The 16742-nt window shown below is 30.8% G+C and overlaps 3 protein-coding genes across 4 annotated transcripts in view; 1 reads left to right on the top strand and 2 right to left on the bottom strand.

Moving 5' to 3' along the window:
• Window positions 1-16742, top strand: part of LOC115886970 (vitamin K-dependent protein C-like) — a 136579-nt gene that overhangs the window by 118865 nt on the left and 972 nt on the right. The window contains exons 1-5 of one of the 2 annotated variants that reach the window (XM_030906299.1): window positions 9807-9878; window positions 10566-10638; window positions 10838-11009; window positions 13089-13294; window positions 14036-14229. In XM_030906299.1, coding sequence (XP_030762159.1) covers window positions 9834-9878; window positions 10566-10638; window positions 10838-11009; window positions 13089-13294; window positions 14036-14229 — 690 coding nt within the window. In that variant the 5' untranslated portion in view covers window positions 9807-9833. Of the gene's footprint in view, window positions 1-9806; window positions 9879-10565; window positions 10639-10837; window positions 11010-13088; window positions 13295-14035; window positions 14230-16742 lie in introns of those variants that run through there. The other variant, XM_030906307.1, reaches the window with a different exon arrangement.
• LOC115886634 (putative nuclease HARBI1) lies at window positions 200-900 on the bottom strand. Its single transcript, XM_030905884.1, has 2 exons — window positions 881-900; window positions 200-833 (listed from the first exon to the last, which is right to left on the bottom strand). The coding sequence occupies exons 1-2, from the start codon at window positions 898-900 to the stop codon at window positions 200-202; spliced, it is 654 nt and encodes a 217-aa protein (XP_030761744.1).
• Window positions 733-1574, bottom strand: LOC115887002. The gene is made up of 2 exons (XM_030906330.1): window positions 1135-1574; window positions 733-1071 (listed from the first exon to the last, which is right to left on the bottom strand). Exons 1-2 carry the CDS (start codon window positions 1350-1352, stop codon window positions 936-938), a joined length of 354 nt encoding a protein of 117 aa, XP_030762190.1. The 5' UTR covers window positions 1353-1574; the 3' UTR covers window positions 733-935.

The following is a 16742-nucleotide window of genomic DNA, read 5'->3' as shown; positions in this document are numbered from 1 at the left end:
TTCAAACTGAGTAAATATAAAAACAATTAAAAAATATTTTTTTTCAGATTTTCTGTTTAGGAGCAAGATTTAATTAATTAATTAAGCTTATTTTGTTCTCAATAAAGATTTGTATTTTCAATGATGTTTATTTTTGGTAATCTACCACAGGATAAATTTTATATTTGTACATTCCTATATAGCATTTTTTAGAAAATATCTACAACAAATTTTGAAAGTAGGTATTTATTAATGTGTAACGAACACTATTGTTGATTCCTCTTTGTACATGTCCAACCATGTCATTATTGACATTATTTGTCAGTTCTATTGCAGCTGCAATTTCTTCATTGATTTCTGGAGGCTCCACATCTCCCATTGATAATGCTATATTGTGAAGGACCACTGTAGACATAACAACAGCCTCTACCTTTTCCTGCTTCAAGCGTATTCCTAAAGAAAGTATTTGTTGCCTTTTTAAAACTCCAAACGATCTCTCAATAGGATTCCTTGTTCGTATTTGTGCCTCATTAAATAGATGTTCTGCTCGTGTATGAGGATTTAATAGAGGTGTTATAACGTATGGTTTTATTGCATAACAACTATCAGCTACAAGTAAGTTGTCACCATACACTCCATTTTCAAAGTCATTTCTGACTCTGCTATTCCTAAATATGTTGGAAACATGGGCAGAGCCTGGCCATCGACACACTATGTCCTGAAATTTGAGATCAGAGCTGCAAATGGCCTGAACATTATATGAAAAAAATCCTTTTCTGTTTCTGTAACTTTCAGCATCTATCCCCCCAGGCGACTGAATTTTTACGTGAGTGCAGTCCAAAGCGCCAACACATCTTGGTAATTTAGCAATATTAAAGAATCCTCTTCTAACATTAGTTACTCAGCTTCAGTTCTTGGCATTCTTACAAAGTGTTGTGCCAACTGAGCAATTGCTTCTAGAACCATATATATTTTTCGGCTGGCTGTTGATTTATGGATGCCCCCGAAATCTCCAACAACTTGTAAAAACTCCCAGTGGCTAAAAAACGCAAAGCAGTGCATACCATTTCTGTAGGGGTTACTGCTTGGTTTCTAAAGGAGTAACAAATAAATTATGTCCATCTTAAAACTTGGCAGGTTAGTAACAAACTATACCTGTCTGTAACAGATGAGATTTGTTCAGATAATTCATCTATTATAAATCTAACAACTTGTTTCTCCAACCTAAATCTTGCTTTAAATTCTGTATCATTCCAAATGTTGAAATGATCTGGTCGATCTCTGTAGACTTGTGGGGCTCGAGGATGTAGAACATGATGAACCAATTCCAAAAAATCTTCGTCGTCCGTAATATCTTCCCACAGATGATCCATTATGTTTGATTGCAATAAATTAATTAATTAATTTATTTATTTACATTTTGCTTACCAGCAAACCCAATAATAATCATTTAAAACGACTTGAACTGGCCTCGAACGCCCAAATTCGGACGTTCAAGATCAATCGTCGATCAGCACCTGAACCCATAACGTACAACGTCTTTTACCCGTTGATCCTAAGATCATCGTGAACTCAGGATTAACTCCGTTTGTACAACCGGGCCTAAGGAAGGAGCATATCAAAAATCTTAGGTACACCCATAGACAAACAAATAAAAAGAGACTGGCAAATTAAATGGCAATGAGAGGGACAAGTAGTTCTCGTAGCGCAACTCAGAACGCAAAACTTCGTTCTATATATGTTGATCTGCGCATTGCGTCTATTGGGCTCACTATCTCATTCTAATATAACAAGAGAGAAAGAAGCAGCAGCCATATAAAACGTAATTTCTAAATAGAAATTAGAACCATAGATAAAAGAAAACAATCTTCTATTAAGATAGATATGAAACTTAATAGTAAAATTTTGGGTCAAAGCGCCCCTCCGTGTTCTTAGTAGAGACTAAGTTTAACCCAGCGCCTTCGCCTTTTCTGCTGTAAATATTTTTTATGTTTATATTTGATTTCAAAGGATTTAGTTTTAAAGTTACACTGATATATTAGTATATCAGAGTAACTTTAATAAAACAGAATAAGAATAAAAATAGAAGAAATATAATTATATATAATAATGAATATATATATATATATATATATATATATATATATATATATATATATATATATATATATATATATATATATATATATATATATATATATATATATATATATATATATATAAATTCTTATTGAATATAAATTTTGACTACAAGGTAGAAAGTAAATCACAATATTTGATGAAACTTATAAGTACCTATACCATTTCTACAGTTAATTAATAATAAAACTATTTCTGACTATGATATTTAAAATTTAGATAGATAGAATATTAAAAAACATACTGGTATTTGCAGACGCAGGCCCAAATTCAATAAAAACCAAAATTTTTCCTGCGAAAATCGGGCTTTTTTCACAGAAAAGGTATTTTTTGATTTATCAACAATCATTGTCAAGTTGACAATATACAGGGTGTTTTCTAATTAGTCTAAAAAATTGTGGTGTGATTCCTCATGTGTCCTTAAAACAATTTTTATATAACCATTGGGTCTAAAGTACTTCCTTTCTGATCTACAGGGTGTTAAAAATTAAAAAAAAATCGATATTTTGCTTAACATAAATGGTACACTACTGCTTTTTTAAAGAAAATATATTTTTTTCTTGGCTGGTCATCCTTTTTCAACAAAATTGATCTTTTGAGTTTTTCTTGTTCATCAAACAGTTGCCGAGAAAAAAATAAATATACTTATTAAGAGCCCGCCTTCAGCTTGATTTTCATGCATCCGTTGTTCGACGATACGATATTAATTTTATTGGTTGAATTTAAAAACTTCGGTTGGTTAGAAACGGTTAAGAAATTCGAAAATCAAGCTTTAATCCGTTTTCTAACGATTTTTTTAGATTAATTAGGAAACACCCTGTATATGCATATCGCAGGCAACCAAATAAACTAGTAACCTGTAAAAATAATTTTTCCTACCACTAGCGACATACTGTGTTTTTAGTGAGTACTAAATTATTTTATCAAAATTTCACCATATAAGTTTCCAGGCAATGATTATAACAATCGCCTTTCGTTTTCGTCATCATGACAACCAAGATGACAACATCATGACAATTCGTCATGTTTGTTAATTTTTCTTTTGGTGATTTACCTTTTTTTCTAAACTCTCCATTTTATTGACTTATGAATATGGATAGGGAACAAATTCCTTTGTTTCATATAGGTACTTATATTTTGTTACTTATAATTTTAGGTTATACTATTTGTTATTTTATTTGCTGCAGGAACCAGTATCATCTATTTTCTATATGTATTGGTGCCCCCTTTCTCTGATAGATATGTTAAAGACACCCGGTAAAATAAAAGTAAGTATGTAGTTATATATTTATCATCTTATTAAGAAAAAAGGAGAAGTACCTATAGTAGTGTCAAAAATATTTCGAACCTCTCTTAACATAACAAATTAATACAATTAATTTTTTTCATTTTTTGGGTAGGTAGTTTATAGCTGGTTTATAGTAACCAGAAACTTTATTAATATACCTAATTTACTTTTGTTTTAGGATTAAAACTGGACTTGAAAATGGTTCAGGATCATGATTCTCGTAAAGTCTTCTTTGCTTGGATATTCACTTTGTTATTGCAATTAGGCAATTTTTTCAAAAATGAGATTTTTAATGCCCTTTAAAAAAATTGGCCGATCGTTTCCTGCAACAGTCAGTTCTTCTGCAGTTAAAATTGGTAGGTGGGTGGAATAAACACTGTTATTTTTTGTTATTATATTATAAAAAGTTTATTTATTTTTATGTATAAATAAATATGTTTATAAAACAGTACAATTTTTGCTTTTTTTATAATTTCCCTTATAATAGTAGTATTCTTTCGTTCTGAAAGAAACTGCAAATTTTCACTTATTTCGTCACTGATTTATTCCCCCAGTTTAAGTGAAAATTTTCAGTTTCAGAATGAAAGAATACTACTAATAATGTGCGGTAATGTCTTACGATACTTTTTATACCTATCTCTTTCTTTTTCATATAAAGCACACATAATAAAGAAAGATAGCAATAAAGACGTACGTCCTGCCCTGGTCCTGCTAATTGGTTTCAAAATTGTTATTCTGAGTTGCGCTACGGGAACGCGGTCCCACTCTTTTCCATGAGATTTGTCAGTCTCTTTTTATTTGTTTGTCTATGGGTACACCGCGATGGGCCTCAAATATGGCCGACTTAAATTCCGGTTTATCAGTGTCGTTCTAATTTTATTTAAAAAATGTAAAACTATGATGTAGGGTAGACGTGGTGTAGACTCAATAATTTGTTGTTTTATTTTACGTTGTGAATAAATGTTGGTAGTTATTAAAATTGTTATAAAAATATATAATTCTAATAAAAATAGATAAGTTATAATAACTATTTATTAATACAAACATCCGATACGCTACTGAAGCAGGTAAGTCAAATTAACGTATCTAAATTCTTTGACATCTAATCTTTGACAAGTAATAAGTAAAAGCTAAAATGCAAGAAAAATATATAATTTAGTTAATTTAAGTGAATTTCATAAATGATCGGTTTACTACATGTATGTATATTATATAGTCACTTACTAGCGAAAAGTTGTTCCATTATTTCACTCAATTTTTGCCGAGATCTACCGCACGCTACACAACCAACTATTTTAGAGTCTTTTTCGATAAATCGCGATAGTGTCACTGTTAATTTAAGTTCTGCCACAATTTCCATCTAGATTTACTACCTTTATACAACTATCAGTATTAGAATAAATAATAAATAACATAAAATAAGCTCCGTAAAGACTGACAAATCCACAAAATTTCAAATCAAATTCAAATGTGTCAAATGAATCGTCAAACAGAACTGTCAAGGATGACCACCCTAGAGTGCTTTTTCCGCCCCCCATGCATGAATACGTGGATAGCATTATGCTCCTTCCTAGGTTGATTTAGATCTATTTAGATCAATCTTAGATCAATTAAACACATAGATTCGTTCTAGACACCGATTCAATATTTTTTTACTATAAAAATCATATCCGGTAATTAGTGGGGTGCAACAGAGACTTTTACCTCGGAATTCAATTACTGTGAATGTATTAATATGAAACCTTCTGTATTGTGTTTTATAGATAAAATACTAAAATGTTTACCCATTTTTTTTCTTTGCTTTTAATTTTTTATTTTAGTAATTTTAGTAAATTCTTAATTATTTCGTTCTTAATATTTTGATTTTTTTAATTCTTTTTCTAAGTAAATTTATTGAAATAAATAAATCTAATGTATAAGCTATACCTATTCGGCTTATATCCTAATCATTAAAATTTTGATTGAAATCGAATTATACATGGTGGCGCGTCATATGCGACGCGGTTTTTACAAGGAGAACAAAAGTTTATATTGAACTGAAATTTTCTGAGCTTATGTAAGTCAATTTAAAGTATTTTCTAAAATTATGTAGAGTTCTACAGTGTGTCACCAAAAAAAGTTACACATCACAAGTTATGTTTTTTGTAATGGAACACCCTATATATTAATTGATTTTTGGATTCTAGTAAAAAAATAAAGGTTTGTTTCATTAGATGTGACTAAAATGTATAGTTTTTATAATACATTCACCGGCATGAAAAATGGGCACCTTAAAACTTTGATGTATTTTAAAGGTTAATATATTTTATTTTAATGGGCCGATTTTGATGATTTTTTTAAGCAGTGTGTTGCCAAATTATTTAACATCTTAGTATCTTTTTCTAAATTAAAAATGAAACTCCCCATCTGTTAATTATACGAGGGAAAACAAAATGTTGATATTTTTGATGAAAGTTTGAAACACCCTGTAAAATATGTTAAAACAGCAAGAAATTTAAAAATTATTTTATCATCTAGATACATTCTTTCTCGATGGTTTGTTTTTTGGTTCATCTCATTAGCTGTATGTTTGTTGGAAATATTCGGTTTTAAAGAAGGCACTAACATTTTTCGTAATTTTTACATTAAGACCATGCCTTTGCTTTTTTGCCTAGTCAACACATCTAGTTCTGGTCCCGAAGCAGGCCTTCTTGACATAAGATTTGCTTCATTTAATCTTCTTCTTGTAGTCCGTTTGTTAATATGTACAGTTCTTAAGTGCAATTTATTATCAATTTGAAAAGCTGGCAAACGACGGTTTCTTAGCGATAAACCTACAATAAGTCGATCGTCTCAATTAGAAGTTCTCATACGAAGGTTCCTGGACGTCTATATTAACGTCCTCATGGACGTGGTCACAATTCAAAGATCATTTAATATACTCTATGGTATTAAGGTATTTTTGGAACCAGATTTTTATAGCAAATTCACTAAACTCGAATAAATAAATGATATAAACTTGACTCACTCTGTATATCTATAAAAATATTTTTGAAATGTGAACTACCATTAAACATATATTTTGTAAAAGGTTTGGAGTGAAAATCTCAAATAGGATTCCTGGTACAGAGCTTTTCCAGAAAATGGAGCCATCTTGTATGTATGCATTTGTATATGTGTGTGTTTATTTAAATACTAAAGTGAAAGCAACGAATAATAAAGAACTTAAGAATTTTATTTAAGTGCAAACCAGTGCAAAGTATTGTAGCAGCCTAAAATAATTTCTTATTTTTGCGCTACATCTCTAGCAGAATTTAAGCAAATAATGCCCATCCCTAGTTTGTACCGCCGTTCGATGTGGAAGCTCAGGGTTGCCATTTATATTATTAGTTAAATTATTCTTTAAATGTTATTAATAACTTTCCCGAACCTTCCTTATTTCGAGCATAGTTTGGTGTGTGTTGATTTTTTGTCTTCAAAAAATAATCTGTGGCAGAATTTTAACGTTTTATTCGGATTTTTCGACACTTCCATTTTAACCACTGGTAAGAAGTCCCAGGGTGGTTCTCATCTTCCTCTAAAAGTTTTTGTACATCGTATGTGGCGAAGAATAGGTTTGCGAGTAAGTTATAGTTTTTCTTCTTTTACTTTCTTTCGTATACTTCAAAAGTCAGAAAAAATCATTTATTATAGATGTGTCCCTTAACAACTTAAGGGGAAGAATTGTCATTTTGGGGATAGATTTTGGGAGCAATTTTCGTTTTGGAAACGAGAACATTTTGGGCGTAGATTTTGGGATGAAACGAGAACATTTTGGGCGTAGTTTTTTTGAGAAGATTTTAAGAGCAACAGTAGTTTTTGGTTTTTCTGAATGGTGCCGTGAAGGTTCTCTGTTGGGGGCTGGTGCGAATTGACGAGTTTCCCTCCTTTTCCGCAAATTTCCAAGTTTTCTGATGGTTTGAAGCAGTTACGTAATGGATATGGGCCAAAGTACGATACCAAATCAACACTGATTGACTACAGCTTCAGAGCAAAAGCTAAGTACTGATTTACGTTTTGTTTTAGAATCTTTTTGCTCTTTTTTCTTAACTTTCTACGACCTTTTTATTGAAACCTTTTCATGAAAGTTACACAACGATTACGTTAGGTAATTTACATTTAGTAATATTTAAATTAAGTTTTCATATATCAAAATAACATTAATTTATTGTATTTTCTTTATTCACTTTCAAACTGGAGTTATTTAATTATTAATAAATGTACATACATAGTTTTTTTTTATTAAACTTTGCTCTTTTAATTTGAGATATATCATTACTGAACATTTTTAGCCTGTGGTATTTTCTTAATTTTTTAAATATCACATTAACTTGGCTTAAATTAAGTGGTGCAAAAATAATTAAATGAACCTACACCTATTGTTCACCAGACGAAGAGCAGCCGAGCCGTACGCTGCGGTTTTCATTTTAATTTTTAACATCCTTTTTACATAATTTTTTATAATCTTTTAAAAAGTCGCCGCCGTATGTACGAGGATTCTATGTATTTCAGAAAAATATTTTAACTTCTAGGATGGCTCAAAAAGTGTGAGTGGATCGGGATAATTTTTTTTAAACACTGTATATTATTGCTTTTTTTGCTTCCTTTCAGATCACCTTGTATAATCTTAAGGTATAAGTAAATACATTTCGATAGTTTCAGAGCTATTAATAAATAGATAAAATATATACCGGGTGCGTCTCAAAAGTGGCTCACCCCTATAACTTTTTTATTTTTTCAGATAAAAAAACGAGATTTGGTATGTTAGTATACGACATAAATTAGGATTGATTGACACATTTAATTGTTTTTGGTCACTTCCTGTTCCACCGGAAATGACTACAACTTTTGATTTTTAAATGGCACCCTCGGTATTTTTTACTTTATTCGATAGAAAATGACATTCTGAATAGAATGACATATCATATGTCATTCTATTTAACTAACTTTTGACATTCTCGCTTAATAAAAAATCGTATTTTAAAATTCAATCTAGAGGGCCAGGGCTATGTTAAAAACACTAATTCTTAATCAAGAAGGCTTGGAAAAATAGATTTCATCGTCTAATGTTTTAGTGTCTTGTCCTGGCTAGTTACAAAAAGCTCAAATCGTATTTTTAATCATATCTAAATTTTTTCAAATGGAACGAGGGTGGTTCATGAGCATATTTAGAAAAAGCATCTTTTTACGAATAATTTGATACCACACATATGCGTAAATGTCAAAAGTTGACATATAATATGTCATTCTATTCAGAGTGTTATTTTGTATCGAATAAAGTAAAAAAATACCGAGGGTGCCATTTAAAAATCAAAAGTTGTAGTCATTTCCGGTGAAACAGGAAGTGACCAAAAACAATTGAATGTGTCAATCAATCCTAATTTATGTCGTATACCAAATCTCGTTTTTTTATCTGAAAAAATAAAAAAGTTATAGGACTGAGCCACTTTTGAGACCCACCCGGTATATATTATAACCTTTCTTAAAAAAATTAATACAAATACAAGAATTGTTCTGAAACCAAAACTATATTAGGTATTTACTTTTGATCGTATATACTTACTTTGCTATAAATATCGTAATCTTAAATCATACAGAGTGTTCAAAATCCTATCGCAATCTTTCTAAAGTATAAAATAATTTTTCTTCGTATTTTTAAATGGAATACCCTGTATATTTTTTTATTAGATGGAGAAATAAAAAATATAACATTTTTCTATTTAGGGTATTTCAAAATTTTTAACGGTTTCTCAGATGATTTAATAACAAGGATATCTGATACGCTACTGAAACACCTAAGTCAAATTGACGTATCCTAATTATTTTTGATAAGTTGTAAATAAAAGCGAAAATGCAAGAAAAAATTTCCGCCTAATTTAGTACTATTGTATCTCTCATGACTCAAGAACGAATTCGTATAAACAATGAACAATTTGCTTCATTTTAAGGAGTTCCTTAAAAAGTTTCAAATATATTTTTCTGTAAAATAAAATGGGAAAAACTTATTCATCATTTTTAAAATTTATCCTTTATCCTATGGACGTCCTATATCCAGGTCGACGATGCAACACACGGTACATTAATCAAGTCTTTTGAATGATTTTGTTTCGTTAACAAGGTTGTCATGACATAAATAATATCTTACTATAGTATTTTCAACATTATTGAATACTTTCTCGCCTAATTTGAATAAATAAAATATATTCAGTGTGTAATTATTGTACAATAGCTATTAAAAACAGATAAAAATATATTTTGCAAAAATAGTACAGAAATTGTGAATCCTAAATGCAAATTACCCTTATAAAACCGTACCTCCATGATTAAAATATGCGTATAATAACAAACTTTTTTTTCTACTGTTTTATTTTGTCTACTTACCTTTATACTGTCACTACCAAATGAAATTATGAGTTTAAAGCACACAGCGTTGTGTTTACTTTTCTGCTATCTGGTAAGTAAATAATAACACCTATGCAGTATCTCTCTGATAGTAAACAAATTACCATACGATCCGAAATAAAACGGCGTCAGGGATGGCTGGGGAATGACAATCAATGATAATTTTGATGTGGTCAAGCCCTAGACGTCATTTACTTGGCCCGTACTATTTATTTTTAACGACGCTTACTGCCAGTAGGCTTATGAAGGTTGTAATTTACTTTTATAATGAGTAAAAATGATTTTTAAAAGGTTTAGTTTGAAATTCGAGAAAAAATATATTTTTGGAAATAGAGTTTTTAGGGTCTGAAAACGTTCTATTTTTTTAATCTTTTTATAATTAGTGTTTATTTTTGACAAGTTTTATGTCAGTTTTTAGTAAATTCTAGAGATTGACCTCGCCGAAATCATCATCAATTGACATTTCCCAGTCGTTTTTGACGCCGGTTTTTTTCGATCATACGGTGCTATATGTAAAATGAAGATCGCTGTCATTTTATATGTAAAGATATATGGAAAGTGTCATCGATCGTCATTTCAATGCCAACTGGACGCCTTTTTTTCATCATACGGTATTTTTATAACTTATAATGTTTCAAACCAAATCAAACCTTAAGTTTCGTAAATGTTATATTTATTAAAGATTTCTAAATATTTTATTACCAAAAATTAGTTAATTATTCTAATTTTTTATTTCCAGGTTGTTAGTATCCAATCTATAGCTAAAAGTAAGATATTGCTGTTGGATTTTTTTACAAGTCCTTGTAAATGCAGTTAAGTATGATAAAAACATAAAAAATGGCAGATCTTCCTCAACATCTTCTTAATAGACTAGATCGAGATATAGATAGATAGATAGATATTTTAGACAATAGAAATTGTTTTGCTTTTTATACAACGTGTTACTGTGATATTGTTAATAATGATAAATAAAGTTGTTGGTTAATTATAACGGAAGATTTATATTTTTAGGATGTGGTGTGCCGAACAGACAGGCTAGAATTCTAGGTGGAGAGTTGACGATGAACCACGAATTTCCATGGTCTTCCACTATCCATGCCTTTCGCAACAACACTGCAGAAGAAATCCAAGGAACGCTGCTCAATAATCGATACATTGTTACTGCAGCTTCCCGGGTTTTAGGGTAAGAATTTGGAATAATAAAAATAATATTGCATACTGAGCAGGGAAGCGTTTCATTATTTTCGAGGTTAAGAGATTTATATTTCACAGTATTAACAATATACCACAAACTAAAGTCTTGAATATACCTAATCTAAGATTTAGATTGTTAAATCTCGAGATATTATATCAGTAAAATGAAAACATTTCTTTGAATTCCTACTGTTTCCTACCCGTTGAATAATCTCCTATGCCTCAACCTATTAAAAACTAAAGTTTTGTCATATAAAAGTACTATACAACCTTTTGTACTTAATAACACCACTATATACGTCGTGAACTCTGTGAAATTGTTAGGACTTGTTGTAGACAACTCGTTAAAATGGGACTTTCACATCGAAGCTCTATCAAAGAAACTAAGCGCTGCCTGTTTTGCGCTAAAATCAGTTTCTAAGGAGCTTAACTTCTCAACCTCTAGAATAGCCTATTATGCCCTTTTTGAGTCACATCTTCGTTATGCCCTTCCACTCTGGGGTACTTGCTGCGCAACAAAATTTGATCGTATTTTCAGACTTCAAAAGAGAGCAGTTCGATATTTATTGGGACTGAACAGTAGAACTCACTGCCAGAATTTCTTTAAAAATTTCAAAATACTGACTCTTCCTTCTTTATTCGTTTTTGAATCCGTTTGCTTAATCCGCAAGCACATATCTGCTATTCCTGAAAGGCCATCTCACAACTATCCAATGCGGAGCACGATCTTTATCGGCCAACCCCGAGCTCAGAACTAGTTAAAGGCTCAATACTGTACAATGCCAAAAAACTGTACAATCATCTGCCCTTGAATATCAAGTCACTTTCATTCTTTCTCGCATTTCGCAAAGCTCTGAAATCATACTTACTGAAGAGAGCCCTATATGCGGTAAACGACTTTTTTGTTGATGTTTAATCATGAACAATTTTTGAATTTTAAATTTTGATCATCTCACATACTGGTTAAATAAATAAATAAATAAATAAATAAATAAATAAAAGCCTTTATTGTCAAAAAATTTTTCAATTTGTAGACAAAGGTAAACTAACAAACAAAGTAAAAAAAAACAAGGTACACAAACAAACAAACAAAAGATAATACAAGACATTATACAAATAATATTGTCAGTCTTATTTTAAAGGTATAGTATTTTATAACTCTTACATGATTTTATCCATTTACAATTTTCCTTTTGTAAAATTTTATTGATACGCCTGTGTTCTGCAATGTCCATTTATGTTTTATTTGTGATTTTAATGAACGTAAATTTTATTGAATTGATTTGTATTGTATGATATTTTTTTATTATTTGTATATATTTTTTTTGTGCTTTTGTTTGTTGTGTAAATGCTTTATCGATGAAGCTATTTTATACAATAACGGGTTGTTTTTTTTGACAGATGGCAACTTTTATTTTTAATTTGGAAAGAGATGCTAAAAAGTCAAATAATTTAGCTAAAAATTGTTTAAAAAATCATCAAAATCGGCCCTCTAGAACAAAATATATAAAACTTTAAAATATATCAAAATTTTAAGGTGTTCGTTTTTCGTACCGGTGAGTGTATATCTTCTTCTTTGTACGTTAGGACCAAGTCCTGTGTTTTCTTCAATGGTTCTCTAAGAACAGTTGGGATGATGAAGACCAGCTTTCATACCATCTTATATTATATCGAGAGTGTATATGATATACTGAATTAATACCGTATGATCGAAAAAAAAACGGCATCAGCGATGGCTATGGGATGAAGATCGCTGTCAGTTTACATGTAAAATTATATGGGAAATGTCATAGATCGTCATTTCCAAGTCAACTGGAACTGTTTTTTTTTCGATTATACGGTATTTTGTAACGAAGAATAGCATGATATAACTATCCTTACTGTCGTATTTGGGCAAATCAGAATATAAAGACAATAAAAGTTATTTTTTTTAAATGTTAAATTTCAGAGTATTAATATTGTTGCTGTGTTGCCTAGAAATTTTTACTATACAGGTAGAAGAAAATAGACATGCTTAAGTTTGTAATTTTTTTACAAAACTTATACATATTAATCAGATCAATTTTAGATTAACACCACTTGACTTGAAAGTCACTTTAGGACAATATGACAAGTGCTTTCCTGACACATCATCCATGAATGTCAGCGTAGAAAAAATAGTGCTCCATCCTGATTTTTCAGAGACAACCAGAGCTCATGACTTAGCCCTGATCAAATTTAATGGGCAGGTAAATTTTGAGAGACGTATACAGCCGATCTGCCTACCAACTCCTAGTAAGTAGTTATTTTTCTGAAATACTTTTGACTGACTATAACTTTTGATTTTTAAATGGCACCCTCGGTCTATTTGTACTTTATTCTATAGAAAATGGATACTTTGAATAAAGTGACATATCATATGCCAACTCTATGTCAAATTTCAATCTAGAGTGTAATGGCTGTGTTAAAAACACTAATTTTTAATCAAGTAGCCTTTGAAAAATAGTTCTAATTGTCTAATGTTTTTTGTGGCTCGCTCTGGCCGGTTAAAAGATGCCAAGTAGTATTTTTAATCATATCTCATTTTTTTCAAATGGAACAAAGGTGGCTTATTAGCATATTTGGAAAGGCATTTTTTTACGAATAATTTGGCACCGTACACTTTTCGAGTCAAATAGTTGTTACGAACTGTACGTTACAATTTCAAATAAACCATATGCGAAAATGTCAAAAATTGACATATGATGTGTCATTCTATTCAGAGTGTCATTTTCTATCGAATAAAGTAGAAATATAGCGAGGGTGTTAGTCAAAAGTTGTAGTAATTTCCGGTGAAACAGGAAGTGATCAAAAACAATTTATGTCATATACTAACACTCCAAATCTCGTTGTTTTTTCTGAATAAATAAAAAAGTTATAAGGATGAGTCACTTTTGAGACACACCCGGTATTGATGCCTTTATAAATGTGGACCTCTTTATTGCTGCCAAAGAGTAGTGTAGCATTTAGATTGAATTTAATAAGTGGTATTTGTAGGTATCAGATATCTAGGACAAGTTGCCACCATTCTTGGTTGGCCGAAAAAAAACAACGACCAATGTGTGGGTAGAAAGATAGGTTTGCCAGTGTTGGATCAGAAAACTTGTAGTTCCTTCTCAGAAAATAATCACCTTGTTACGCAGGATAAACAATGTGCAGGAGTGGTTGGTGCAAAAAGTTTAATTTGTTCGGTAAATATTGCCTTCTTTGTTTCAATTATTGTCTAATTCAATTTTATTCACAACAAACTCAAAATTATGAATTGTATCGAACAATAGAATTATATTTTATCACCTAACTGAATCACAGAGTCTGTCTAACGAGAAAAATAATTATTTTGACAGATGACATCTTACATTTGACAGAAAAATAATTTACTTTTGAACTAAAATGACGGCAGCTAGCTGTCACTGTCACGTATATTATCATGGAACCATAGATAAAGGAAACAAGTTTAGATTGGAATACTTGGCTTGCCGCCAGAACTTGTTATAATTGAACAGGCAGCTCCACTTTTTTTTCGAAAATGAGATCGTTTCCTGCAACCATCAGTTCTCTCAATATAGCAGTACATAAATGGCGACCTTAGACGTTAGAGCTGCTTTGCTCTGGGTTTGCAGCAAGAACCGAGCAGCTCTTTTTCGATTGCCCACAAATTGATTAAAATGGAGCTGCCAGGTGTTTTGAAGCTCATACGTTGTAGGGCGCTGCTATAGCGGTTGCTCTGAACAACCGCAAACAAGAACAGAAATAATTTTCTCATGTCAAAGTCACAATTATAAAATCTCTTAAGCTTCATTCAGAACCTCCCAATTAGTGGAATAAATTAGTGGTTTCAATTACACTTTATACTTTTTAGTTTACGATCATTCACAATGTCTAAAAAACACAATTAAAATTAATAAAATATCTTAGCAACAGCTTGCGGTAGTCTGTTGTATCCATAGAGAAAGCATAATATTTAGCTTATGAAACTTTGAATAAGAAGACTAAGGAAGGAGCATATCAAAAATCTTAGGTACACCGCGATGGGCCTCAAATATGGCCGACTTAAATTCCGGTTTATCAGTGTCGTTCTAATTTTATTTAAAAAATGTAAAACTATGATGTAGGGTAGACGTGGGGTAGACTCAATAATTTGTTGTTTTATTTTACGTTGTGAATAAACGTTGGTAGTTATTAAAATTGTTATAAAAATATATAATTCTAATAAAAATAGATAAGTTATAATAAGTATTTATTAACACAAACATCCGATACGCTACTGAAGCAGGTAAGTCAAATTAACGTATTTAGTTAATTTAAGTGAATTTCATAAATGATCGGTTTACTACACGTATGTATATTATATAGTCACTTACTAGCGAAAAGTTGTTCCATTATTTCACTCAATTTTTGCCGAGATCTACCGCCCGCTACACAACCAACTATTTTAGAGTCTTTTTCGATAAATCGCGATAGTGTCACTGTTAATTTAAGTTCTGCCACAATTTCCATCTAGATTTACTACCTTTATACAACTATCAGTAGTAGAATAAATAATAAATAACATAAAATATGCTCCGTAAAGACTGACAAATCCATAAAATTTCAAATCAAATTCAAATGTGTCAAATGAATCGTCAAACAGAACTGTCAAGGATCCCCACCCTAGAGAGGTTTTATGGTGGCTTTTCCGCCCACCATGCATGAATACATGGATAGCATTATGCTCCTTCCTTAGTCTTCTTATTCAAAGTTATGAAACAATAAACTTTTGATTTCTAACCAAAATTTTTATTGACGGGTGATAATCAAAGGCCAAAATGACATTCCTCGCAAATTTTGAAGTATAATTAGTGGAAAAGTCAAAAGTTTGTTAACTTTTTCCAGTAACTGAAAATGCCTATCACTAATTATGACGTTCTGAATGCGTACATTAAAATTAGGTGAACAAACTTCTACGGCTAATTGAAACTACTCATTTATTCCACTGATTTCGAGGTTCTGAATGAAGCTTTAAAATTTAAACCGCCCTCATTAAAAAAATACCGAAAAGTGTTTAAAGCGTTTATTTTTAAAGTAATTATTGCTATTTTGTGAGTTTAATTTAAATTTTATTTACACAAACCCCTTGAAAAAAAAAATTAAAAAGCTCTGTGAACTGTGAACTGCAAAAACCATCGTGGATCGTGACATAACGTCGGTTTCCAATGTTTCAAAGTTATTTCATGCACGTCCTTATATAAAATAAATTTTCTTATATGCAACAGACTATTTTTTTTAAATTATAAGAAAATAATAATAAATTTGAATAAGTAATATTTGGCGACGTAATTCCGGTAAAAGCCGAACCGCTCCGAAATTATCAAAGCTTTGGAGAGCGACCGTTGTAAGAATAGCGCCAAATAGTATTTACATAGTCCTTATGGGCACTTTCCAATCTAAAATTGTTTCTTTTATCTATGTTTTAATTTTTTTAGTTGCTGTTATTTTTAACGGCAGCACAGAGAGTCATTATAGTCTGTCAAATGAATAACTTTGAATTTCACAGTTCCCGCGGGCTTTTTTAGTGTTTATTTTATTAGGTTAGCAACTTGCAGCCATGCTGACGCAATGCCGTCTCTAATAGAACAGCCTCTGAGCGGGATTTATGACGTCACGCTATATATATATATATATATATATATATATATATATATATATATATATATATATATATATA

This window comes from Sitophilus oryzae, unplaced genomic scaffold (genome assembly GCF_002938485.1).
Source record: "Sitophilus oryzae breed Bouriz unplaced genomic scaffold, Soryzae_2.0 scaffold_1146_pilon_pilon, whole genome shotgun sequence".
Classification (NCBI taxonomy): domain Eukaryota; kingdom Metazoa; phylum Arthropoda; class Insecta; order Coleoptera; family Curculionidae; genus Sitophilus; species Sitophilus oryzae.
The sequence above is the reverse complement of the archived record's forward strand: the minus strand, read 5'-3'. Positions and strand labels throughout refer to the sequence as shown.